General features: G+C 42.5%; 1 protein-coding gene across 1 annotated transcript in view; it reads left to right on the top strand.

Moving 5' to 3' along the window:
- LOC128411304 (cytosolic phospholipase A2 epsilon-like) overlaps nt 1–27,620 on the top strand; it is a 36,322-nt gene extending 8,702 nt beyond the window's left edge. The window contains exons 5-20 of the mRNA XM_053383533.1: nt 1,308–1,348; nt 2,008–2,050; nt 3,504–3,561; nt 4,465–4,607; nt 6,018–6,104; nt 8,223–8,260; nt 8,777–8,912; nt 12,308–12,444; nt 13,155–13,377; nt 14,525–14,639; nt 17,354–17,491; nt 20,415–20,522; nt 20,922–21,113; nt 22,133–22,302; nt 23,308–23,491; nt 25,936–27,620. Of these exons, the coding sequence (XP_053239508.1) occupies nt 1,308–1,348; nt 2,008–2,050; nt 3,504–3,561; nt 4,465–4,607; nt 6,018–6,104; nt 8,223–8,260; nt 8,777–8,912; nt 12,308–12,444; nt 13,155–13,377; nt 14,525–14,639; nt 17,354–17,491; nt 20,415–20,522; nt 20,922–21,113; nt 22,133–22,302; nt 23,308–23,491; nt 25,936–26,153 (2,031 nt within the window). The 3' untranslated portion in view covers nt 26,154–27,620. The remainder of the gene's footprint in view (nt 1–1,307; nt 1,349–2,007; nt 2,051–3,503; nt 3,562–4,464; nt 4,608–6,017; nt 6,105–8,222; nt 8,261–8,776; nt 8,913–12,307; nt 12,445–13,154; nt 13,378–14,524; nt 14,640–17,353; nt 17,492–20,414; nt 20,523–20,921; nt 21,114–22,132; nt 22,303–23,307; nt 23,492–25,935) is intronic.
- Nucleotides 27,621–27,920: the final 300 nt, after the last annotated feature.

Here is a 27,920-nt window from a genome sequence, read left to right as displayed (position 1 = left end):
TCTAAGAAGCTGCTCAAACATCTGATCAGCGTTCTCTACTCTAAACAGAAGCTAATAAAGGAGGAACTCCTTGTATTGGACAACTCTATCAGGAACCACCAAGCTTGGCAAGAGTTCCAAAAGGAAAAACAAAACATTTACCACTCTCAACTGGAGCTACTGAAAAAACAGAAAAACAAGAAACACACTATATAGAAGGATCTGGCAACTTCTGTTTCAGTGTATCTGAAGAAGTGTGCATGCACACGAAAGCTCATACCAAGAACTAACTTAGTTGGTCTTTAAGGTGCTACTGGAAGGAAAAAAAAATTTTGTTTTGACTATGGCAGACCAACACGGCTACCTTTCTGTAACTGGATGAGAAACAGTTTGTCAAGCAAGATGAGGTACATGCAGTTTTCTTCTTTAATCCAGAGTCTTGTGCTGTATGCATGCATACCTTTAAAGAAGCTAAATTTCCAGCTATCAGCTGTTCAGGAGAGGAAACTAGAACTGGATTCAGTCCTTCATCCACCACAGCTCTCCTTCCCCAACAAGAACTGATAGATAGATTTGGGCCTTGGCGATCAGGGAAGTTCAGGGGTGCATAGTACTAAATAAAATATGTGTTTGTGGGAGGAGGGGTTTATCTTGTATTTTTATCTTGTGAACCACACTGAGATCTTTGGATGAAGGTCAAAATCTAATAAATCTAATAAAATGACAACAACAACAACATACTAGCCAAAGTAACCCATGGGAAATTTAAACTGATTTTAATGGAACTAGGTTGCACCTAAAAAGTTGGCGAGAAAGGAAACATTGTCAAACTAAAGAATTTTGGTATATAGAAAATAAATTGTGATTAAAAGAGGAAAACATGATTATAATTCCCATGCCTTTTCCCAACCTCATCATTCCCCCTTCTAATTTTCCATGACAACTGTCATACGTGTGGCTATGAGGAATTGCTGACAGTATATGTCAGGTCTCACTAGTCTGCAGTTACATACAGTGGTACCTTGGTTTTCAGACATAATCTGTTCTGGAAGACCGTTCGAGTTCTGAAACATTCAAAAGCCAAGGCACAAAGGGCGGTCTGCAAATTTAATAGAGAAAATTGGGGGGGGGGACCCCAGTGGAAGCCATTCAACTTCCGAGGTGCGTTCAAAAACAGAAGCATTTACTTCCAGGTTTTCGGTGTTTGAAAACCAAAACGTTTGACTTCCAAGACGTTAAAAAACCAAGGTACTACTGTATTTTGTAGTCTAGCAGCGCAGAGTCTGTTATTTAAAGGGTTTAATTCACTGACCACCCTCTTATTTCAGGATCAGGAGGAGCTGGAGGTGGAATTTGAGTTACGAAACAGGTGAGTAAATTCAGATACTACAGATTACTTAAAGCAACATGCCTTACCCTTCTGATAACCAGAATGTAAATCCATAAAAATGAGTTAATTATTAGAACTCAGGGAACATTGTCAACATTTCTCCCAATGACAGCAAAAGAATCATGTATTAATGCCCCAGGCCTGGCCAGCATTTTGACAAAGCACCATAAGAAATGTTGTATTTTTTAATTTCCCAGGCTACAACAGCAAAGCTATGGTATCTGGTATGGGGAAGGAAAATCAAAAGCAGAGAAGTTGTCAAATTCAAAGCCTTACTGAGCTCATGCCAGCAGACTGGAAAGTCAAGTGAAGTAACCTTTATTGGCATCACATAGGAACATTCAGAATACAAACAGAATAAATAGGCCAGTGTGATCTTGTCGCCATTTCAACAGTACAGGACTGGAAAGTGTATTTTTCTTTATTTTTTTCTCCTTCTGCCAGCGTTGAAAATAAAAAGTTTTTCTGAAGGGAAAATAAGTATGGCGGCAAACTTGCCCTCACACCCTTCAAGGACCCCTCTTGCTCTCTCTGCTGTTGAACACTGACAGCACCTCAGCAATAGTTCCATTTTCAAGAGGAACAGAAACATTTTATTACATGAATGTATATTCATTTATATTCCATTTATTTTTCAGTTTGAGTGTTCCTGAAACCATTGTTACGAATGGAACTCTTGTGGTAATTTTGTTATTTTCTGTCTGCTTTCTTGTACTTTAGATATACAGTGCAAGGGAAACAAAGAGATCATAAATTATATCAAAGTTAATGAAGTATTATATACTCTCTGAGACAGGAATAGTATAAAACTGAACATAATTTTCCTACTGAGCCATCAGACATCTTCTCCTGTATGGGATGCTTAATTACTTGAGGGTTCAGTTGAAGTTATCATGACCCTTCCAAGCATGTGATAAACCCTATGAATACTTATTTCTGGAATAAGTCCAGTTGAAAAAGGTTTATTGTGGCCCTATTAAAAATATATAATCTGAGAAACAGGTTACTAAACATGATAATATATTGATAAATCCAATCATTATTTTTAATCCAGTCAAGTGTGGGTAATATGTCATTTGTCATTTCTGATAAATTTACTGTCCATTTAGATTTGAGCCTGACTGAATAGGTCCCAGCAGAACCCAGCTTAGCCCTATTCCCTGTGCCAGCAGAACCCAGCTTAGCCCTATTGGATGTATTCCCTGTTTCTTTAACCACAGACATTGGGTTTTTGTTCCTTTGAGAATCTAAAATATGGGCAAATATAAATACCATCCATAATACATTTGTCTGTTCTTCATGGATTGAGGTTCTGAAATTAAACATTCCATAAAAACTGTGATCCAGGTGGCAAGCCTATGGCCACAACTTTCTTACTTGCTTCCTTTTTAAAAAATGCTCTTCTTGTTAAAAAAAAATTAAATCAATACATTGGATCCAAACTAAGTTGTATGTGTGTAGGCTCATTAACTTCAATGAGTTTGGTTGTAAATTGCTTTGGGTTGCCTTAGGCAAGATGAAGCGACTAACAAATTTAATAAATAATAATAATTTTTTAATGGGTTTAATTAAGTGGCGCTGTGGTGTAAACCACTGAGCCTAGAGCTTGCCGATCAGAAGGTCGGTAGTTCGAATCCCCGCAACGGGGTGAGCTCCTGTTGTTCGGTCCCAACTCCTGCTCACCTAGCACTTCAAAAGCACATCAAAGTGCAAGTAGATAAATAGGTACCACTCCGGCGGGAAGGTAAACGGCGTTTCCGTGCGCTGCTCTGGTTTTGCCAGAAGCAGCTTATTCATGCTGGCCACATGAGCCGGAAGCTGTCTGTGGACAAACGCCTGCTCCCTCGGCCTGTAAAGCGAGATGAGCGCCGCAACCCCAGAGTCGTCTGCGACTGGTACCTTTACTTTTACCTTTAAGTCTGACTTGTAATCAAACACTATATAAAATTATTTCAGAATCCTTGTATTTTCTGTACTGTACTGTATTTGTGATTCAGTCATTCAATTTTGAAAGGGATTGATTATTATCCCCCTCCCCAAATGCCAACTTTTATATGGCGAAGAAAGTAATAAAAGGAAGTTTCAACTAGATTCTAAACTTTCAACGTTCTTCTGTCTTCTTGTATGCCTACAGGCTCGTGAAGTTTGTTGTTTGGAATTTGAAGTAGAGAAGAAAAAAAGACAGAAATCAAGTAAGCTTTTCATCATAGTAATAATGGTTTCTCTAGTTTTCAACAAGTAATATTATTTTGAAGAATGTTTAAAATGAATTAACACCATTGTTTAAAATATATAGAATGCCTAGTAAAACTTACCTAATCTTATATAAAGCCTAGTTCTCTTAAGTTGATATTTCTTCATACTGTATCTTTCATCAATATATTCTGATCATTACATTTCTCCTTGATTAGCTACACCACATACTCCAACTTTTGCAAGGCTAATATATCCCATACATATTTCTCTTGATCCAGCAAGGGAGCTTTGTATATAGAGGCTGTGTGGTGCAAATGAAGATTCACCTCTAAGACTACAAACCTTTGCACACTTACTTGAGATCAAGTCCCACTGAACTCATTGACACCTCTGAGCAGAGCTTTTTTTATGGTGGTACGCATACCCCTAAACATTTTGTGAATCCAAGATTGGCCTCATTGAGGGGCAGTATTTCAAAATGCGTAGGAAAATGAGAGTACCCCTAAACATATTTTTCTTAGAAAAAGAGCACTGCCTCTGAGTATACAGGGAGAGGATTGTGCTGTGAATGTGCCTTTGCATTCAAATAGTATTGCTTACCTGCTGGGTGATGAATATTTATGATGGATGGGAATGCAATGAGCAAGACAAGTTCAATAAGGAACTGTATAGATATTTCACTGTTTATATTTGATTTCCTCAAAAGTATAGCTTTTGTTCGGAGTCTTAGCATGGTGCAATAACAAGGCCAATTTAACTAACGGAGCAAGTAATAGATAAATTAGTGATGTGGATGCCATTAAGAAATCTGATTTTTGCAGAGGCCCACTTTGAGTTTAGCACAAAAAGTTATTGCAAGCAACAAACCTGACATGAACATTTTTCCTTCTTTCTTTCAGAAGGTGAACTATCCCTTATGATGAAAGGTTCCCATGAAGGACACCAGGAGCTTAGTTCAGGCCAGTCCTCATTCCACTATGCCAAATATAAGCACCCGACAATGGATGTTAAACTACCGAAGAAGGATCTAGATTATGCCTTTGTACGTTATTCATCAGCCGAACACTAAGGGCTTATCCACACTTCCAATTGGTCCCACTCTTTCTGGGCCTGCACTTAAAATCTCTGTGTCTGAGTGGTTTTGTGTTTATTTTGTCCCAGAGCTTTCCCCCATTATAACCTGCTCAATTGGAGCAAACATCCATTCAGATTTTGCATGGATTGTCATTTGCTCCAATTGAGCTTTAAAGAGTGGGTTTTAATGGGGAAAGCCGCAGAGCCAAAAAAAAGGGGGGGGAGATGTGCTCAGACATGGAGCTCAGACCATGCCTAGAAAGAGAGGAGGAAATGTAAGTGTGCATAAACCCTAATGATAAAAAGGTTCCTTTTTTTCATTGATGTTTTATTTCCGGGAGGGGAGGCAGGGGATTAATTGTGAAAGCTGTGGGATGTAAACACAGGAGCAGTCAATGACAACATTCCTAGAGTGTACATGTTAGAACATGGGGAGGGATGTCTGTCCAGCAAGCAGGTAAACTTCCTGGGGACGGACTTCCTCCGCATGTGACCAGAGTGGGTGTGGCCTCACCTGTGCAGGTAATGACAAAAGCACAGGGCAGGCTGCCACTCTCTCTCTCTGCCATCTTCCTTTCGATGAGGAAACATCTAAGGATGCTCTCTTGGCTCCCAGCCAAGAGAGGAGATAAAGGACTATCTTGCTACAAGATAGATTCTAAATGTATTTTACCTTTTTAAGCCTGTGTGCCTTCTGGGATCATATTGTGAACAGAACGTGAGTAAACTCTTTTATACTTTTATAAAGACTGTGTTGTGTCTTGTATTTTAAGAGGGAACAAAGGGGAAATTACCAGAGTAATTATTATAGAGGTTCTAGCGAACCTGTGCACACTTTACCGTTGCGAACTTAAAGGGGAATGTCTATAAACTCTGCTGATATTGTGGGAACTTGTTAGCACAAGTTGGATAAGGATATAATTAGTCAATATATCCTCTCCTGCACCCCAGAACATTCCCACAAAAGCCACTATGAGAATATATATCATGTGTATACTAAAGGGAGAAGCATACAGTTTTTTAAAAAATAAAAAGATACGGATGAGCAGACTTTGTGAGTGGACTTCCCCCAACCCTCCGGAGCAGAATATAAAGGTGTGCAGAAGGATGCTGGAGGGCGGAGTTGCCATATTTCAAACAGTGAAAATCCAGACAGAAAAGCTGTGGAGCACTGCCAACATGGCCTGTCCCAGACATTTTACCAATTTTCACCCAGACACTGATTGACCACCCTACCAGAGGGAGAAGTGGAAACTGAAATCCTGTTGCATAAGTGGAAGTTCTTTCTCCTCAGGTGCAAACAGCATTGGATAAAATCCTAGACATGCAACTTTGCACTCTTTCTCATAGAAACATGGGGGTTTTCTTCTTCTTCCAGGGGCCAAGCTCTTATAACAGGAAAGAAAGATCCCTCAGAGTGGATATAAATTCACTTCCTACCAGCAAGAAAATAGTGCTCGCAGAGGTGAGAATCAGTTGCTGTCCTCCTGAATATTGCTTTGAATGGATTCTTTTGGAAGAGAAATAGCCATCATTGCTTGCTTCCATAATCTACAGCATAAGGGGCCAGTTTATCGTTGTCATTGTTAATTGTTAATATAATGATTAGGTAGACTGTGGCCTCTGCATCATGGACAAGGCCATATGTACAACGCAGTAAAAAAGATTTCAATTCCAAAGTAAAATTCCAAAGTTATCTAAATCCTTCAGTCTGAATCAATTATTGATTTATGGTTTATTAAATCACTTGCTTCTTATTTTGTTGCTTTTGAGGAATAATGAAACAGTGTAAAAGGATCAAACTATTTATAACTATTTATGCATCTTTGCTCTGGCAGTTTTAAATCTTTTAACATATTGCTTAACTAACAAATATGATAAAAGTCCTAATTTTTTTTTTAAAAAAATCTAAATTCTGAGTAGAAATTGTAGAAAGAAGGAAGAACTTCCCCTTTATTTATGATTCCCAGAAAGGCAAATTTATCGACATGTTTCAGTATGGGGGTGAATATAAATTTAATCAATTAATTCATGAGTCACTCAGAAGCCAGTTAATTGATTGTTACAGTCTTAATTGGTTGATAGACACTGTTGTATGGTTTCATTTGGTCTGCAGTATTAAGGAAACCAAACCAATTTACACCTCGTGGATTAATGCACTGATCAGAATATAATTAACCTTCAGATTTCTCACTTCCATGTATTAAAATGTGTACATTGGGGGCAGGGGGGGAGTATGCAAAAAGGTATTTTGTGATAAAATGCATATTTAAATATTAATTTCCATGCAGATTTTAAGAGGGGATCGCATCTTAATGTGGAAATGGGATGGAATGGATTTGTGACTAACCACATGGGATACTAACACAGATCAGCAATAGACTGATCCATCCCTGTTATGTTATAAAGTGGGCTGCCTAGCCAATTGAAATAATTGTTAGAAATTATAGCATTTCTTTTCACCCTTTATCTAGCTCTAGTCATGCATAATCAAGATGCTAACATTTACTTAGCTGCTTGAGAACATAGAAGGGGATTTGTATTGGAATGTGTATCCCATTCAAAGTAATATAGCCTGTATAGAAGAGGGATGGGAAACCTCAAATACAGCCCTCCAGGTCTCTCTGTTCAGCCTGTGGGACTCTCCCCAGGCTGCGCACCTCACAGGCCTTATTATCCTCAAGTATCTTCTTGTACGGAATGTGTTCTGTAACTGTGGTAATGCCTCTTATCTAGATGAAGGACGGAGAGGGGTGTGTGGGTGTAAATGGCTCACTCTTGCATAATGTAGCCTACTGTACCAAGGTCATGTCAATTGCTGCATCCGCTGTTGGCTTCTAGGCCATATAGAAGGTCATGAGGCAATGTGACTCTCAGGCTGAAAAAAGTTCCTCACCCCTGCATCCTCCTTTCAATATTTATCTGAATTTGTGTTAAGATTTACGCCCAAGGTTTCCAATCCAGTAAGTGGAACGTGTGAACCTAAGAACCCCTGCCGAAACAAACCAAAGAACTATCTAATACAGCATTCTGTTCTCACAGTGGCCAACCAGATTCTGATGGGAAACCCACTCACAGGTGGGGAATGCGCTGTTGTGCTCAGGTGCTGCTTTCAGGCATCTGATTGGTCATGGTAAAAACAGGATGCTGGATTAGACAGGCCATTGGCTCAATCCAACAGGCTCTTCTTATGTTCTTAGGACCTAAGTGCAACCACATTCTCCCCATTTGTGATGCCCAGAAACTGGTACACTGAAGATGGAACATGGTTAAGAGCAAGTGATAGGCTTATTCTCAAGGAATTCTCTAATCCTCTTTTAAAGCCACACAGGATGGTGGTGAATTCTGGTGCCTATTTTTCTAAAAGAATAGCACTGATGGTGGCCCATCACTACATCATGTGTGAGTGAATGTCATACTGAATATGTATTTTTTTTGTCTTTCTTGAATCTTCCAAAAGAATTCTGTTTACATGCATGCATCTTCAGAACTGACTCAGGGCATCTATGTACCATGTTTCAAAGAGAGGCAATGTATTCCTAGGAGTGAAATTTGCGTTTATATTCTGTTTTTGTTTTTTCAGAATAAAAAAATAGCATTGCATGTGAAAACAGAAGTCTGGTAAGAGATCCTTCCTGTGTTGGATAGCTATAATCTTAACTATTTTTCTACTTGTCTGTCTGTTGGAGAAATATTCTTACAGGAGATTAGCCGTGTGTTCAGGATATTAGTCATTTGTATGCAGTATGAACACTGTACCTAACATTTATTGAATAAACAGAGTTTACATCTATATAACAAGAGTCACGTTTTATACAGAGAGGGCTGATGTACCCTATAGCTTTAGAGCTCTAGTAAGCCACACTTTTGTGGTGCCGTTCTGCTTAGTCTTTTTAACCAAAGCACTGCTGTGTAAAAACCACCACACAAACCTTGCTGCCTTGTAAAAGCAAATGACTTGATGCCCTGTGAGGCTTCTCCTGCCACACATTTTGTTAATTGGTCAGCTCAGGGATGTTGGCAAGCAGTCTCTAAGCTTGACTCTTGGATGAGTAGCACCTTTTAAAAGTTCTGAAACAGATTCTGAGATACAATATGCCTGTGTTCCCCCTACCACCTTCTGTGTGGCTATTCCAGCCAGACTGACCTAGATGTGCGCTTGGGATATGGCCTTTGTACACAGGAGCAAGATTTCTTGTGCAAAAGGCAGAAGATTGTTGCTGGGGCGTTGAAAAATGTTCTCAAACTAGAAAAGGATCTGCAGGATCATGAGGTACGTGATGCAGAACTCTGGCTATCGCTGCTGTATGAATTATCACAATATGTGGAACGGAAATTGCAGAGAGAGTCTGGGAGCAAGAATAATGTGTGTCATGGTCAGCACACCACTGTGGTAGCCTCCCATACAAAGTTGCTTTCCTGTTCTCTGCAGTGATTTAGTGTTACATTGTCAGAGTGCTGCATCTGAACTGGCCACTGTGCGCACGAGGAATAATTCACCAACGATGCCATCTTTTCCAAGGCTTGAGTGAGCGCTGAACTTTCCAAGCAACTGCCCAAAGCGGTATCACATTCATGCCATTATTCATTCATGTGCCCTGCTGAAATTGGCTTAGTCGCCCATTCTATTTTCTCATCCTCTGAGATGAAAGCAAGCATAATAAAATGCAGGCTAAAAGGGCTGTAGCTCAATAGCATAACATCTGCTTGCATGCAGAGGTTCCCAGGTTCAGTCCTTGGCATTTCCAAGTACTGTATTTTTTGCTCTATAGGACTCACCAGACCATAAGACGCACCTAGTTTTAGAGGGGGAGAACAAGAAAAAAAAATTATCTCCTTCTCTGCACAGCGCCCCTTCAGCAAAGCAGCAGGAGGAATGGAGCCCCTTCCATTTCTCCTCCCGTTTCGCTGAAGGGGCGCTGCGCAGAGAGGGAAAGCTGCGCAGCGCCTCTCCAGCGAAGCGAAGCCAGGAGAGCAAGAGGGATCGGTGCGCACTGATCCCTTTTGCTCTCCTGGCTTCAGCGAAAGCAACGCGAAGCCTCCGGAGTCTTCTGGCGGCTATCCCTGAAGCCATGGAGCCTGTATTCGCTCCATAAGACGCACACACATTTCCCCTTAATTTTTGGAGAGGAAAAGTGTGTCTTATAGAAGTAAAAATACGGTATTATTTATTAAATTTGCATACCGGACTCTGAGGTCCAGCTCCGAGGGCCTTCTGGAGGTTCCCTCCCAATGAGAAGTGAGGTTACAGGGAACCAGGCAGAGGGCCTTCTCGGTAGTATCACAAGCAATGAGGGAGGAGCATTAGCTCACCATAGCACATGTATTTTTCTTGCATCTGACTACTTCGCTCAGATTGCTGTGCTGCCTTTAACCCTATTGACCTCATTAGACTGAAGAAGAAACTAGTTAGTAAGTTCTCCGCCACTGAAAACAGCAGGCTTGAATCTGCTCCTCTTTCTCTCCTCTTTTTTGCCTTGTGACATTTTATCGTGTTTTTAATTTTCTGTTGAGAGCCGCCCAGAGTGGCTGGGAAAACCCAGCCAGATGGGTGGGGTATAAATAATAAATCCCACAGCGGGATCCCAAAGATCCCACAGCGGTTCACAACAGAAAAATACATAATGAGAATTCAAAATACATAATAAAAACGAAACAATAACCTCCCTCCCACAAACGCATTTTAAAAGCCATAGAGTGTTATTCAGCCGAAAGCCTGGTTGATGAGAAACATTTTTGCATGGTGCTGAGAAATATTCAATGCAGGTTCCAGGCGAGCCTCTCTGGGAAGGGCATTCCACAAATAGGACTGGGAGTGTCTCCAGTCTGAAACCACAGAGAGAGATACCATGGGCCCATTGAGTTCAGTATTTTCTACCCTGACTGACAGGGACTCTCCAATGGTTGATATGTTTTGATATTCCTGACACATTGGGCATACTGAATGTTTCAATAAACATTTCCACTTTTAGCATCAATTGGAGGCTTCCCATTTTTCCTTTGACTTTTTCGGCTTCTTGCTGTTGCCCCTTCCTTTGCATGTTCTGCTGATCTCGACAACACCAGTGGTGATAGCATTTAATAATAGTTATTATCTATCAGGTTTCCCAGGCTTCAGACCCATGTAATGAGTTAAGCATGCAATTAGTAAAGCGACTGTTAAAGTAATTGCTTAAGCATGCACTAAACTCACCCATTCAAATCAGCAAGACTTAATTAAAAATGAGGGGTTTAAATCAGTAGTCAGCTAAAGTTTTCATCAGTTGTGGCACAGAGAGCAATTTTATTTATTTGATTCATTATACTTTTATACTGCTTAGCCAACTGTGTTCTCTTTGAATTTTAATCAGTGCAGGAAGGAGCAGTGATGATTACTAGGGTTGAGATTTTTAAGAGAACATGACTGCTCGAAACCAGTGGAGCACTAATTAAACATCCCATCAGCACAAGGATATACACTTGGGCAATGGAAGTTTCTCCCCACTCCTTCTCCCACTCCTCCCTTAAATCTGTTCTGGGTTCTTTCCCCCACCCCCAACTCTCTGGACCAGATTGGGGTGTGGGGCAGAGAATGAAGTTGTTGAAAGTGACCTTCCATTCAGGAGTGGTAGCTGTTGTTTTCCAAAATTACAAGTTATATTCCAAGTTTAAATTGCTTCAGGATCTAAAAAACCCCATCCCTACTAAGGTGTTCGTAATGTGCAAATGTCTTCAAACTGAATAATCAGTTCACTGGTTAAAAAGCAGATTCTGCAATTTATTTTATTGATTGACAGCCATAATTAAAATACTTCAGTTTCTTGTGCATTAGCCTGCTTTTCCACAGTCATCTCTAGTTTGTTTTTTAAAGTAATATATTGCTTACATGCAAATTAATTTCAAAGGGGGCATGCATATCATGAGATGTGTGACATGTGTGTTGCATGTCATGATTACATATTTCAGACAGCTGTCCAAATATGTATACAGTCATGCCACACTTCATGCATTACCATAGATGAGATTTTCTATGCAAATTGGTAAAACGTGTATGAAACTGTGGTCTGCAAATAGGCTTATGTTGGGGAGGAGAAGTTGTGAGACGGAGGAGACTTTAAAGAAGGCATTGACCAAAACAAATGAATGAGAGGGATGTGAGAGAGATTGTATTTTCAGTTAGCTGGTTATGGAATGCTCTGAACTGATATGCAATGTCTAAAAGAAAAATAGGCTAGCTGCGAAACTGGGTATGAAGCAACTGTTTACTAATATCACAAACTGGCAGAATAACTGCCTGAATAATAATGAAGAACAGCTGATTCATTCTTTGCAGTTTGTAATTTATCTCTATTATTGATTATATTGCTTAATTAATTAATTAATTAATTACCACCTTTATAAAGGCTCTGTGGAGTAGAAAATATTAACAGTGAATTATCAGTTTCCACTTTTGCATCATCAAGCATGATGGGTCCTAACAGCACATTTCTTTCTTGCTGCCAGTCTCTTCTAATCCAGAAATAGATTAGCTGCAGATTTACTTTGCCAGATTCCATCATACAACAGCAGGGAGGCCAGACCCCTCATGGGTTCATGGGGCCGCCATCTGCACAGAGGTCATAATGGTGTCCATATGTGAAGTGTCCCTGCATCCTCATGTGCTCTAGCTTGCTTGTTTATGCATTGCAGGTTCCAGTAGTTGCAATTATGACGACAGGGGGCAGTACAAGATCACTGACTGCGTTCTATGGAAGCCTACGAGGTCTTCAGAAGTTAAATCTCTTAGATTGTGCTACATACTTAACCGGTTTGTCTGGCACAACATGGTAAGGGCACAGACATTGGGTTCTATGTGGAGTTATAGAAGTTAGCCTTGTTTGATCTGTAGGTTACTTAACTGCTTGGCTGAACATAAAACGGAATCACTGATCTATATCAGTATCAAAGCTCTGGCTTGCTATTGTTTGTGAACCTTTTCCAGTGTTGTTCTAACTTGAAGACACAGGAGCCAGTAGAGTCATTTACATACTTGGCTGGATCTAGACTTATTTGCAGTGAACTTGCAGTAGACCCACTGAAATCAATGTTAGAAGTTAAATGTGATAAAAAATAGCATGGCACCAGCCCTTTCATTAAAAGCCATCAATTCCCCAAGAATCTGTAGTGATGCAAATAAGACTAGAATCTGAAGTTGCCAACTAAATGTATTTGTAAGTTTGGAATAGACAAAAGAAAATTCCTCTTTCCATAACTGTTTATCAATAGCTAGCAGCTATGATCACTAAATAGAAATCCCATGTTGAGAGACAGCATACCTTTAGAATACCAATAGGAGAGCCGTTGACTTGTGGACTTCCTAAAGGCATCTGTCTGGCACCACTATTGGAAACAGGATGTGTTGCTAAAAGGAACAACATCCAAATGGATTCCAGGATCAAGCAACATAGCAGCCCTCATCCAAGCAAAACAACTGGAAGGTACCAAACTGTATAAGCTTATGTTCTCACACTGTCCTTCCATGTCTTTCCTTTCTCAGGACCATGGGGAACTTGTACAGAGATGCTTGTTGGTCCAAAAAAGATTTGGATGAGCAAATCAATGAGGTGAAAAGACATGTGACCAAGTGCAAGCTGGATGGCTTTTCCATAGAGCGTTTGAAATATTACAACAGGCAGCTGCGTGAGCGGAAAGAAGAGGGACAAAAGACATCCTGTATAGACCTATGGGGGCTCCTTATTGAATATTTGTTACATGATGGGGTACAGTACTTTTGTTACTTCCTGAGTTTATTTTTAGCCTGTTACTGGATATAACTTAGACATTTATAAATCTAGGCCTTTGAGTTGGGAGAGATGCTAGTGTGGAAAAGCTAGGCTGACGGGAACTGAGTTTGAGAGGGTCACTGCTGCCATCATAGTACACTCACAATTTTGTTGTCTCGTGCCCCAGTATGGTCAAATAAGTTTTGTGGATAATTGAAAGAATATAAAAACAACAACAACAAACCCACAAAGCCTGTTGTGCCAGAGGTGAAAGTAGGCTGAGTGCATACGGCACTTTCACCTTGCACTCAACTGCCTCAAAAAATAATCTGCCTCCAGGCTCAGCATTAAAAACAACAACAAATAAACAAATTAATATGATGCTTAAATGAAACCTTCATTATGCTCAGAGATGTTGCTCCTCAGTATAACATTCTATTTTGCCCACAATGTGATGCCAGAATCACATTGGACCAGTGGTTTTCAACCTGTGTTCCATGGCACCCTGGGGTGCCTTGAATGATGGCCAGGGGTGCGGTGGGCAACACTGGCCTCTGTCCCTCTTTCCTTGCCTCCCTCCTCTGATGCCCTCTCACATCTCTGCCTCCCGAAGGCTTGCACAGTTGTTTGTTGCAGCAGCCCTGCCTACAAGCTCCTCAGGGGAGTGGTGCCTCTGGAGCTGGCCAGGGGGTCCTGGTTGCCAGAAGCTGAGGTGGCCTCAGAGTAAGCAAGCAAGTGGGGGAGGGAGCCCAGCCAGCCAGCCAGTCTGCCAGCCCTTGCTGTTGGGAATAGACAGACAAGTCCCAAGCCCCTGTGGGGCAATGTGAGGAGGTACCTCTCTCTGGAGCTGGGGTGGGGAGCTCAGAGACCAGGGATGGCAGCAGTGGCTGCCCGGAGTACTCCCAAAAAGAGGGGAGAGGAGATGAGGCTGAGGGAACACTCCAAGAGGGTATTTGAAAAAGGGTGAGGGGCTGCCAGCTCTGCAGGCAAGGAGTGACCTAACTGGGCTCCTGAGCCCCACAGGGGTGACGCAGAAAGAATGTAGTTGGTTAAGGGAGCCGTGGACTCAAAAAGTTTGAAAACCTCTGCATTAGACCACTTTCTTTTTCCAGAGCCAATCTTATATTTCTTTCAATCAACACAGAAAGACAACCATAAACTGTCTGATCAGCAGCAAGCAATTAATGAGGGCCAGAATCCTTTACCAATCTACACTGCAATCAATGTGAAAGAGAAGTACAGCACTATGGATTTCAATGGTAGGATATTTTTGTTTTTTAATCTGTCGCTAGACCCTCATCTCCAATTGTTTTTTGTGAGAGAAAAATGAGGGAGTAGGAGTTTGGTATTGCCTCATGATTGGAAAGCCACCTTAACCAACTATGTAAAAGTTGGGTAAAGGTAAAGGGACCCCTGACCATTAGGTCCAGTCATGGCCAACTCTGGGGTTGCGGCGCTCATCTCACTTTATTGGCCGAGGGAGCCGGCGTACAGCTTCCGGGTCATGTGGCCAGCATGACTAAGCTGCTTCTGGCGAACCAGAGCAGCACACGGAAACGCCGTTTACCTTCCCACCGGAGCGATATCTATTTATCTACTTGCACTTTGACATGCTTTTGAACTGCTAGGTTGGCAGGAGCAGGGACTGAGCAACGGGAGCTCACCCTGTCGCGGGGATTCGAACCGCCAACCTTCTGATCGGCAAGTCCTAAGCTCTGTGATTTAACCCACAGCGCCACCCACGTCCCAAAAGTTGGGTACAAATGTAATAAATACATGAAGTCCAGAGGCAATGTGGGTATCATAACCCCACTGAGAATGCTGTCCCTGCAGATGTGTAGAAACATAAAAGAGATCACTCTAGCATACCCTCAAACTGCCCTGATTTTCCAGGGACAATCCTGGAATTACAAAAGCCATCCCGGCTTCTGATCTGATCCCGGAATGTTCCGCAACTGCTGATCCCAGAATTTCCTCCGCAACAGAGCTCAAAGAGGAGGATGAGCCAGAGCTCCTGCCAAGCGAAGGCAGAGGGGAGCATCCTCTTGCCTCTCCATGGCTGCTGCTGCCAACTTCCTCCCATGGGCAGCTTGTAGCGGCTGCTGGAGAGCAGATGAGGAGGAGGAGGAGAGGCTGCTGCTGCTGCAAGGCCCAGGCCCGTGTGACGTGCTGGCTCTGAGGGGCTGGCTGAGGGCAGGGCTGCCCTGGGCAGGAAAAAGGGGGAGTGGAGCACAAGGAGTCTTGATTTAAAATTAATAATAATAATAATAATAATAATAATAATAATAATAATGCTTTGTGCATCTGCGTCTAATCTTGCCCCTTTCTTAAATTTATTTATTTGTGTGTGTTTTTCTTTTTGCGCGTCGAGGTCCCCAAGACACCCCCCCAAAGAAAAACACAATTGACACTTAATTTTTGTTTAAGGTTTTTGGCATAATTTTGGCCACAACTTTATTCAAATTACAGCAATGTGAGTGGTTGCTTAGGCATTGGTAGCACTAACTGACCCCGCCCGGGGACAGCTCTGACATTTGCACCCCCCGCGAAGTCAGCAAGGGTAAGTCACCTGGGGAGAGAGACGGGACTGGGAACCATGCCTCACCTCTCCCCAGAATGCTCCCAGAGGCTTGCGTGGCCCTAGCTTCTTGCCAGGGGGTTTCGGACAAAAGCATGGGGAGCCCCTGGGTTCCTTTAACAGAAAACCCTTGAAGCAGCAGCAGCAGCAGCATTTTGGAGGGGCAGGCACAGCCGAATCCATACCCCTCCACCAACCAATTCCAAGACCAATGCCTAACCGCAAACCTTACAAGTTGTGACGATTTGCTGCGCAGTAGGCAAAAACCAAGTGGCACACACTAATCAGCCAAATGGACAAAATTCCTACCCGGCCCCTGCCCCAAAGCAGACGACCTCATGACAGGGGTCAAGCAAACCCCTGACAGCAAGGTCAAGCAAACAGCCTAAAATTAGGGAAGGGAGGGTGGGTGATCCGAAGTAAGCAGCGAAAAGAGGAAGTTCTTGGCTGCGAGCATTGTATTTAACAAATAGGGCTGTCAATCAGCAAATGGCAACATCTAGATTTCCCTAGTAACAGCCCGCCCCTGCTTAAAGGGTGGCCAAGCCATTTGCCTAGTAACAGTGAGGTGTCTTGTCAGCCCCGCCCGCAACCTGTGCTCTCCATGAGGGAGAACACACTTTGTAAATCTACCAAAGAATAAAATAAAACTGGGATTAAGGGGTTGTCTCAGGACAGTGGAGGGCATGTGTTCTGTGTCCCATTGGTGTGGTGGTGGTGGGGATGACAAAAATGGGGGGTTGAGGTGGGTCAGTTGGGGGGAGTGAGAAATGTCCCTCTTTTCGTCTGAGAAATGTTGGAGGGTATGCTCTAGCTGGCTTGCGGTTTCCACCTCAGGTCTGCTTCAGAGCTGGGGCTTCTCCACACTTACATTTTGCTCCATATTTTCCAGGTACAGGTCCACACTTTAAAGCTCCATGTCTGAGTGCTCTCTTTTTTTGCACCAGAACTTTTCCCACAAAAACCTGCTCTTTAAAGCTGGAGCACAACGAATGGGAATTTGGGCTTTCCGTGGATTGCCATTTGCTCCAGTAGAGCAGTAAAGAGTGGTTTTTGTAGGGAAAGCTCCAAAGCAATAAAATAAAATAAAATAGAGCGCTTGGACATAGAGCTTTAAAGCACAGACCATGCCTAGAAAGCACAGAAGAAAGAAAGGTGACTGTGGCTAAGCCCTTATACTGCAATGACCTAGTTTGCACATGACATTTAACCAAGCTATGCTTTAATGTGAGCAACAAGTGTGCTACTGCACACTGTGATTTCTTTGGACAGGGTGAGCTATAAGTTAAGTTAAAGAAGAAAATGTGTCTTAATTCATAGATGGAGAGAGAGAGAGAGGGGGGGGGGGGAGAGAACACTTTGCTCATGTTCTTGTAAATGTGATTGTAACTGCAGAATGGGCTGAGTTCACACCCTATGAAGTGGGGATACTAAAATATGGAGCATTTGTCCGTGCTGAAGATTTTGGAAGTGAATTCTTTATGGGGCGTCTGATGAAGAGGATTCCAGAGACTCGGATCTGTTACCTACAAGGTTCTTATGATTTTTGTTTAATAATGAAGTAGCAATAATATAACCGATTTAGGAATCAAGTCCATGTAGTATGGGTAGTAACAGAGCTGTATGATCTGTCTAAAATCATATTGATGTACATGAGCATGTAGGGTATCTGAAACCCACACCAAAACTGTAATGAATTACCTTTTCTATGAATAGGTCAGTTTAAGGCATAAATGCTAGCTGGAACATAAGAAGGGCCTGCTGGACGAGACAGCCTGTTCCCACAGTGGCCAACCAGATGCCTGTGGAAAACCTGAAACCAGGACCTGAGCACAACTGCATTCTCCTCAACTGTGATTCCCAGAAAATAGAAATATCAATAAGCTACAACTGTAGCCCAAATTGTCACTCAACCAGTTCCACAGTCATTGTTTAGTATTGGTAGAACTAGTCAAGACAGTGTGAAACGAAAGGAAAACAGATTGTTATCTTTAATCCTAAGTTCAACAATTTTTGTACAATAGTTCAGGTAAAGGTAAAGGTAAAGGTAAAGGTACCCCTGCCCGTACGGGCCAGTCGTGTCCGACTCTAGGGTTGTGCGCCCATCTCACTTAAGAGGCCGGGGGCCAGCGCTGTCCGGAGACACTTCCGGGTCACGGGGCCAGCGTGACGAAGCTGCTCTGGCGAGCCAGCACCAGCGCAGCACACGGAAACGCCGTTTACCTTCCCACTATAAAGCGGTACCTATTTATCTACTTGCACTTGGGGGTGCTTTCGAACTGCTAGGTGGGCAGGAGCTGGGACCGAAAGACGGGAGCTCACCCCGCCGCGGGGATTCGAACTGCCGACCATGCGATCGGCAAGTCCTAGGCACTGAGGTTTTACCCACAGCGCCACCCAGTACCTCTATACAATTGTACCCCAATTGTACGGCCTCGGTCCAGCATACCTGAAGGAGGGTCTCCACCCCCATCGCTCAGCCTGGACACTGAGGTCCAGTGCTGAGGGCCTTCTGGCGGGTCCCTCACTGCGAGAAGCAAAGCTACAGGGAACCAGGCAGCGGGTAGTGGCGCCCGCCCTGTGGAACGCTCTCCCATCAGATGTCAAAGAGATAAACAAATACCTAACATTTAGAAGACAGCTGAAGGCAGCCCTGTTTAGGGAAGTTTTTAATGTGTGACATTTTAAAGTATTTTTAATCTTTGTTGGAGGCCACCCAGAGTGGCTGGGGAAACCCAGCCAGATGGGCGGGGTACAAATAAATTATTATTATTATTATTATTATTATTATTATTAATCCTTAAGAGCACCTTAGAACACTCAGGATGCTACACAGAGATTATCTCAGTAATTCAACAACATTGTAGGGTGGGCCAATACTACTGTCCTCCTATGGGACTGGGAACTGAGGACCAATGACTACCTAGTGAGTTCATAGCAGAATTGATATTAGAGCCAGGAGCTTTGTAATTCATAGCTCATATGTCACAAGCAATGAGAGAGGGGCGTTAGCTCACCATAGCACATGCATTTTTCTTGCATCTGACTACTTCGCTAAGATTGCTGTGCTGCCTTTAACCCTATTGACCTCATTAGACTGAAGAAGAAACTAGTTAGTAAGTTCTCCACCACTGAAAACAGCAGTCTTGAATTTGCTCCTCTTTTTTGCCTTGTAGCCCAACAAGATATCATCAGGTGAATTTCTCTATCCCTACCTAACTTCATTGGCTGTCATTTCTGGATGCAGGGAAATTCACAAGGCAATGATATCACAGCAGAAAGAAGAGATGCAGGCCTCGTGCTTTTGATGGCTAGAGAATCTCCCGTAGCTTCAGTCATTGAGCATTTGTGCATGACAGAGGCCTATACCAGGAGCTACTCTGGGCCACCACTCTGATGTCTGGCATTACTTGTTCAGTGTTAAAATAACTTTGCATGTTATGTCAGGATCCCTTCCATTGTAACGAATGCTAAGGTAACATAGATGAAGTAAGGATTGAAACAATGCTTATAATCTGTGATTTGTCCAATGCTACCAGTGAATTGTGTGGGTGTGTGGCTCTGATTCATAATCACAGTAGCGCTCACAGAGTCCCCTGATTAGTGGAAAGAAAGGCAAACATGCTCTGCGTTTACACACCCACACAACTGAAAGAATACACCCTGTACTTGCCTTAGCCAACCCATTAAAGCAGAATGGGCAAGCAGCCACAAATAATCTGCTGACACAAGGGTGGGTACAGCAGAGGCAAATGGCAGCAGGGCAATTGATACATTGTCAGCACAATGCCAGGCATCAGAAGACTTGGGTGTCTCAAGACATGGAGCATGTACAGCCGGTGGTAGCCTATTTAAGGCCAATGAGGCTGCGGACAGGAAGGAGATGCCCAGAGTTGAGCAAGACTGCAGTACTGGAAGGGCGGAGGAGGAAGAACTGCCTCCCCACCCTAGCCTGAGGTTACTACAGGGGTGGCTGTGTGATGCAAAGAGAAGACTGAGCACAGTGCATAGAAGATACAGCACATATGGCAGAGTGTATGGAAGCCCTCCAGGACCCTTGGCAAATAGTTTGCAGCCCACAGTCAATCTCTTCTTCTGACCACATGGTGGCGGAGGATTCCTGCTGTGCCCCAGTCCTCTAGGGCAAGCCTGCGGAGAGTGGGGGGTAGCTAGGTGCACACTTGCCCCAGGTCTTGGGGGGCTAAGTTGGACAGAGGGCCCTGCCGGGGGCCTGCCAGACTGCTTGCTCTGGGGCATGAGCTACAATGGCACAAATGGAATTCCTAAAAGCAAGGACCGTTCTGCCTTCATCATAGTTTCTTAAGCATGTGTCTGTTTGAACATGGAGATTGCAAATGTGTGCTCTGATTAAACAGTGCAATTTACTGCAAAAAACAAATAGTATTTTTTCAGTAGAATAATGCTAAATTGTTATCGATTATCCCTCACTGTACAGGCATGTGGAGTAGTATATTTTCCCTGAATTTGCTGTATTTCTGGAATGATTCTCAAAGCCCAGAGGACTTCTGGCACAAGTGGACACAAGACCAAATAGCTGACATTGGTTAGTTATTTTCCTAAGTGGCCTTTGACCTATTGATTGTGTTCTAAACTGATCTGTGAGCAATGAACAAATATTTTGGAACTTTGCTACCTGTATATTATTAGTGTTGGCTCCTTGTAAGCACATTTGTCTAAATGTTTTCAGATTTGTCTAAATGTTTTCAGATTTAGTCATCCTTGTATTAAACAACTGAAGCTCTAAATTGTGTGTGTATGTGTGTGTGTTTCATGTCAAGCAATGATTTTGAATGAGGGCTCAAAATGATTTTCTGCTTTTGCTGATTGAGCAGACACTTCCACAAAATATTTCTCTTTTGGAAAGGATTGTAGTTTGGAAAGGATTGTAGTTTCAGAAATTTATAAATTTTATAAATTCATTGTTTCTGCTTTTCCTTTGTAGATACAGAGCCTCATCTACCCACTCGACCACATGATCAAAAGACGCATCTGTACACCCCTGCTGGACCGCTATCCAGTGCCTTTAGAGACGTACTTACTAATCGCCTATCAGTTGCCCAGTACCACAATTTTCTCAGAGGTCTCCAACTGGACAATGGCTACCTTGAGAATGACAGTTTCCGTAGATGGAAAGGTATTATCAATTGGGATATATATATTCTAATGTAAAAAACATGCTGCCTGAGCTCATTCTGAAATTAGAATAAGCACACTGCTTGCCAAGGCTCCTCACTCAACATTCCACCCAACTGTCCAGTCCATGGGTATGTCATGTTTGTGCACATGCTAGATCATGCTATGAGCTTGAATGCATTAGGTGGCAGTGGTTGTGTGCTAACTGAGCTTCAATGGGCCTTTGCCTAGTTATTGTGCCCCTCCCATGAGCCCCAGGCAGAGAGGTCAAGGGTCAAGGATGATGGGAGCTATAGTCCAATGATATTGGCTATCCCTGCTGTTAGTGGTTCCTCTTTGATTATTTGTTTAATTGCCACATACCTGATAGTGCTTCCTTTAAAGAAGAGCAGAGCTGTAATCATATAAATATTTTCAAAAATAAATGAGATCCCCCCCCCCGCCCCCGCCACCATCACTCTTCTAGAAATGGATAGCCACTTTGCAAAATTTTCTCTGAATAGTCTCCATCTCCCTCCTACCCCAATGCTCTGGAATGATGCTAGGTCCAGGGCATTTTGTAGGATGCAAAATGGTGGCCAGGCTGCCATGCAATTGCTGCCACTGCTATCTACAGCAAGAGCAAAAAATCTTAGGAAAAAAGACAGAAGCTGTGCTATTGCAATTGCCAATGGTCAGCCCCCACACCCAAGAAACCATTGGAGAAGTTATTTGCCCCAAAATAGGTGGAGAATTTTTAGGAGTCATTACTGGACAGCTCTAGTTTGGGGGCCTGTGTTTATTAAAGCAAAGCATAGTTCCACCCTTAGGCAAATAATTGAAACTTTAGACAATATTTGGAAAGCACTCAACATCTGAAACTGAAGAAGAGAAGTTGTAGGAGAAAATTTCTAAGTACGGCTCTTCTTTAAAGTTGAGTAGGAACAAAGAAAACTCCAGGTTGGAGAAGATTGCCTCTGTGGCAATGAAAACTCGAGCTTACTCTGTTCCACTTAAAACTGATTCTGTTTTGCCATTTAGGTACTATACTCGATGCTTCTTCACCCAATCAGCTGACTCAAACAGAAGAGTACTTGTCACTAGTAGATACTGGATTCTTCATCAATACAAGCGTTGCACCTATACTGAGAAAAGAGCGGAAGGCAGACATTATCATACATCTAAATTACAGTGCAGGATCACAGAAGTTGGTGAGAAATGCATCTTTCCCATTTCTGCCCATCTCTATAGATGATGAGTATCATAAATGATGGCTATAGCTAAGCACAGTCGTACTTGGATCCCGAATGCCTTGGCTCCCAAACAAATTGGCTCCTGAATGATAGAAACCTGGAAGTGAATGTTCCAATTTTCAAACAATTTTCAGAAGCTGAATATCTGGCGCAGCTTCCATGGCTTCTGATTGGCTGTAGGAGCTTCCTGCAGCCAATCAGAAGCCACGCTTTGGTTTCCAAATGTTTTGGAAGTTGAACGGACTTCCAGAATGGATTCTGTTTGACTTCCAAGGTACCCTATATCACAGTCCCTATATCACAGTCCAAGGGCCCTGTATCCTTTCCCTCCAACTCCTATCTTCCTTCGGACATATCTAAGGCAAGTTTCAGTTGTGGGGGAGGAGAGAGAAGAGGAAAAGTACTGGAAAGAGGAGGTCTAGAAAAGAAGGTAGGGAGGAAGCTGAGAGATGAGAGCAAGATTGATTCAGGAAACAAGCTGCAGGAGTAAGAAAAGACTAGGAGAAAGCCCTTGAATAAGTGGGAGGCTGGGGTTACTGTAAATGTCTCTGACTGTGAATCATCCTGCCCTGACATCTGAATTGCTATGATGTCACAGAATGTTCAGGAGAAACTACTAACACAGAGCCTAAGAACACAAGGAACACATTGTTTCTCGTAGGACAGGCTGTGCAGAGACAGAGATGAAATAATTTCCCCTGATCCCTCACCTACATATGAGTCCTTTGTGTTACCTCTTAGTAGTTAGTATTTCCCCGGGGAGTTTCAAAGAGAGTTCTGGTAGGTGTCTGCTCAAGGAAGGAAATCATACAGAGAAATGAGGAGTACTGAATTTTAAATAAGCCTTTCCACATTTAGCATATTATTGTATTACTAACCACCCAGAGTGGCTGGAGTGACCCAGTCAGATGGGTGGAGTATAAGTAATAATAGCTATTACTACTACTACTTTTTTCCACCTAGCCCCTGGAACAGTCATGCAAGTACTGTGCAGAACAAGGAATCCCATTTCCCAAAGCTGTGATACATGAAGATGACAAACACTTGAAGGAATGCTATTTGTTTGACAATGCAGAGAATCCAGAAGCACCAGTATTAGTATTTTTTCCACAAGTGAATGATAGCTTTCGTTACTACAAAGCACCCGGTATGCCATTATTATTATTATTATTATTATTATTATTATTATTATTATTTGTACATTATACTTATAAAGTTCTGTATTTAGTGGTTTATTATCTACATGTTTACAGATGAGGAGAAAGAGGATAACAGAGGAAAGGGAGACACACAGAAAACCCATTTCCCCCACACATTTTGGAAGCAAATAAATTCCTCTAAAAACCACTAGAGTCAAGCGTCTGTCCTCAGAAATCACAAAATCTGCAAATTTGGACTCAGTTATATATCTTATGAGGACCCACTGTTGTGCATCTTCTTTAGCACAGCTAAGGAAGTCTAGCTTCAAAGAAAGTACCGCCAGTGCCAGCCTTACCATGGCAAGTCTAGCTGACATTGGCTGAGCTTAAACTGGCTTTTTGAAGTCGAATGGACCTGCCTCCTAAAAGCTAATCCTTCCCACCATTGTTCTCTAAGACCTTGCTGTTAGGTCGGGCCTTTGGAAACTAAGGTGCAGATGATGCTGATCATTGGGCTGCTGTCAGGGCAAATTATATTTAAAATGCTAGCTTTAGATATGTTGTGATGTATTTTAATTATCGTTTTTAACTAGTTTGTTGTTTTAATTATTCTGTATTTTATAATGGATGTTTCTAAAATGTTGTAAACCACCTTGATTGAATCCCAGCTCAGGAGAAAGGTGCGCTAGAAATACATTGAATAAATAAATAAGTTAAATCTGTATTCATGAGGCAGTTTGATAGTCAGATGGTTGGCACTGGCAGGTGACAGAGTTTGCTCATCATCAGGTAGTGGTGGCTGGTCAGCCACCAGCACACTAATAATTCTCAGGCACCTTGCACCAGGCGTCTTGTTCAACAACTCTGCATTTGTAATGCTCATAAACTTGGCTCATGGAACCCCTTAACCTCCTCGGTTCCTCATTAGACTGTCTATTCCTGAAAATGCCTTGAAGCACAGCACCTGCTCTCCTATCCACCTAAATCTCCCTTTGTGTAGAGATTTCCAAAAGGGATACATGACAAATCTGAAGAAACATGAATCGTGTAGGCTGTTTATGTTGGCCAGATTTAACATGTTTCCCTCGGCGGTAGTGAGAGGAAGATACTTAGCTATCCCAGAATCAGAGCGTCTCTGCAAATGCAGAAAACAGGAACCCGATACTCTAGAGCATATATTCTTTTCCTGTGATTTTGGCAGCTATGCCAGAAGACAATTATTTGAGGCCCTAAAATTTAATAGACAGATTTTTACACAACCAACTGTTCAGGACCTGCTGGCGGATAGCGATGATCAAATTACTTTAATAGCGGCTGAATTTTTAAGTGCTGTCCATGAAGAAAGAATGGGCCATGATAAAGAGACTTAGTGGTTTTTAATGGTAGGTGATGTTGCTGTGTTGTATTATATTATTTATGTACATCGATTTATTTCTTGGAGTTAAGAATAGGACTGGGATAAATTGTGTTCGCTGAGCCCGTATTTTATACAGTCTGTATATGATGTTTGTTTGTTAATGTGAGGTGTGCTATGCCTAATAAAGGATTTTGAATTTGAATTTGAATTTGAAAATGCCTTGATTATCTCCTTGGATCAGAGGTGTGAGGCATGCTGTTTCATCAAGATCTCACTGTCTTTCATCTTTTTTTGTTTTGTTTTTGGTTGAATAAAACTGTTCTCTTAACACTATAGCAGAGTTGTAAATGGAACCTCCTCTTCTTCAAGGTTGTCAGCAATGGCCAAACTAGTTATTTCACAAAAGGCACAGTGTGCAACTAATTCTGGTTTCTTTCCCCTGCTTTATTTAATGAACTAGAGGCACAGGGACCCCAGATTGTCATCAAATCATCAGTTCCTTTTTCAGCCACAATCCACAACCTTCCCCCACCCCCAGGGATGTCTATAAGACTTTGGGGGAAAGCTCCCATTTTTATCCTAAGCTTCATAGCCATGCCAAGGAGGACTTTGGTGCAGAGCATAGCTGAAGATGGAAGGAATACACCTCTTCTCCCTGTGCGCTGTGGTCCTCATGACAATTCTAGATAAAGATATATAGATAGAGATAGATAGATATAAGTAGAGGGGGGAGAGATAATTGCTTGCTATTCACTGCAGAAAAGCCCCTTGTACAATATATGAAGGGTCTTAATTTCCTAGCATTGATGTATCAAGCCTCAATAACAGTACCAGTAGCATACAATCCAAGAAATTCAGTTTTTAAACAGTAGTAGTAGTAGTAGTAGTAGTAGTAGTAGTAGTAGTAGTATTTATATACCACCCTATACTGGGAGGTTTCAGGGCAGTTCACAGAGAAGAAAACATGTCTTCAGTCAAACAGAACAATTTCAACGGGAAATCTGTGTGCCTTGGCAGCTGTTGAATATGCATGTATGAACTTAATTTTGGTAAATCCCATTCTTACAGCACTACCTTACTGCAATTTTTTCATAGGTGTTAAACGCTCTCCATCAGAAATGAAAGAAGGCAAAGTCGATGTCTCCAGTAACTGCACCCCTTACTCTACTTACTCCCTGACATTCACTGACGAAGAGTACGATCAACTAGTGAAACTGAGTGAATACAATATTCTGAATAACCAACGTATGATCCTGGAAGCTTTGCATATGGCAGTGGAACAGAGAAAAAAACTGAATAAATGCACAAAATGAGATGCTGGAATATGGACCCAAGCTCTCTGAGCACTCGTAAATCTCACTGAACTTTGGTTTGGACCAAGGGGCCCTATGGGATAAGCCAAGCAATTCAGGATGTCAACAAAAGTTATCTTTTCCCAAGACTGCTTGTGCTTTTTTCAGTGACTGAGATTCTAAATCAGCATGTCACTTATTTGAAAACTCAGCATCAGCTGTGCTGATTCTCCCAAGTTGGTTGCTGTGAATCTATCTGTACTTAGCAGGATTAAGGATTATTGTGTTCGTATCCTGTCGATGTCCTTCCCATAGACATCTGGTTAGCCAAGATGAGAACAGGATGGCAGACTTGGATGGACTTTGGCTCTGATCCAGCAGGGCTACTATTATGTTCTTATCTCAGGAACAAACCAATTGTCATGCAAAACTTATAATATAGCTCCAGATCCCTTATGTAACAGGTATCATCTCTTACATTTCATTTCTGGGTTTGCTGTTACTATTGGACGGGGGAGGTGCTGACATTTGAAAGCAACCTTCAGTGATCTCCCAGCACATCCTTGTGTGTGTTTACTCCAGCGTAGGAGCTTATCCACACTTCCACTTCTGCCATACCAAGAAAGCAGACTGGGACTGCCTGTGTGCATGCTGTGACTCTCAGCTTCTAATCCTGTCCTGGAGGGCCCTCCTTCTCCTGAGGTCCCTTGATGACTCAAGTCTCCTGTTTCTAGCAGCTCCCAGCTCATCCCTTCTGCTGACTGCTCCTCAGTGTCCCACCACCAGGCTCGAGACTCTAAGGTATCATCTTCGGAGCCCTCCTAGGGGGCTTTTGGGAGGCAGACTCCCACCACTCCTCCTCATCCAGCCTGTCCTTGACAACTGCTGTAGATGTGGAGTTTACTTAACCTGCCTATTCTGAGATAGTCCAATAACAAAAGGAATTGGGTGCCAATGTGGGGCTGCAGCTGCTTTGTAGGAGGCTTTTAAGTTGCAGATTCAGACTGTGCCACATGAAAAGCAGTGTTTTGCATGGGAATGCACAGTGCTTGGCACCATTAGAGTTGCCACCTGGCCTGTATAATACAGGATTTTTCCTGTATTTCAATGTAAAATGCTGTGTCCTGCATTGATAGAGTTTTGTCCTATATTTCAGGTCTTCTCTCTCTCTCTCTCTCTCTCTCTCTCTCTCTCTCTCTCTCTCTCTCTGTGTGTGTGTGTGTGTGTGGTGTGTGTGTGTGTGTGTGTCTCCCTCTCTGTTTCTGTCTCTCTCTGCCAAGTTAGGGATCGTCTCCAAATGCATGTGTTTGAATGGGTGTGGGAAAGGACATGCATTTAACCTCTGGGTAGCCAAGCACAGACAGATTTACAAATTTGTGTGTGTGTGCATGTGCGTGCATACATGTGTGCGTTTGTGTTAAATTCCAGAGGGGTCATCCACTTAGGCTGCAATAGATTGTAATGGATTGCTTTTGAATCACTTCAGCACCAGGTTTGGGGGGGGCGGGAATCGCCGCCAACCGTTCTGCCCTGCCCTATCCTGTATTTTGCCAGAACAAAGGTGGCGATCTTACAAAACTAATTTGTTTGTAACGTTGGAACATCCTGTGAATTCTGGTAATGATTTAGAAACACATAACTGAAAAATGGAAGGCTTGGCACTGTACACACGATTCTGTATCTATAAGTAGCAAATGGGATTTCCAAAGTCAACGCGACTAGATTATTTTAATACTTAATTTATTGACAGCAGCCTGAACTCAGCAGTGTGGCTTGTGCTTCTGCTGC

The sequence above is a fragment of the Podarcis raffonei genome, chromosome 1, assembly GCF_027172205.1.
Source record: "Podarcis raffonei isolate rPodRaf1 chromosome 1, rPodRaf1.pri, whole genome shotgun sequence".
In the NCBI taxonomy this organism is placed as follows: Eukaryota; Metazoa; Chordata; class Lepidosauria; order Squamata; family Lacertidae; genus Podarcis; species Podarcis raffonei.
This window is presented reverse-complemented; position numbering and strand designations above follow the sequence as displayed.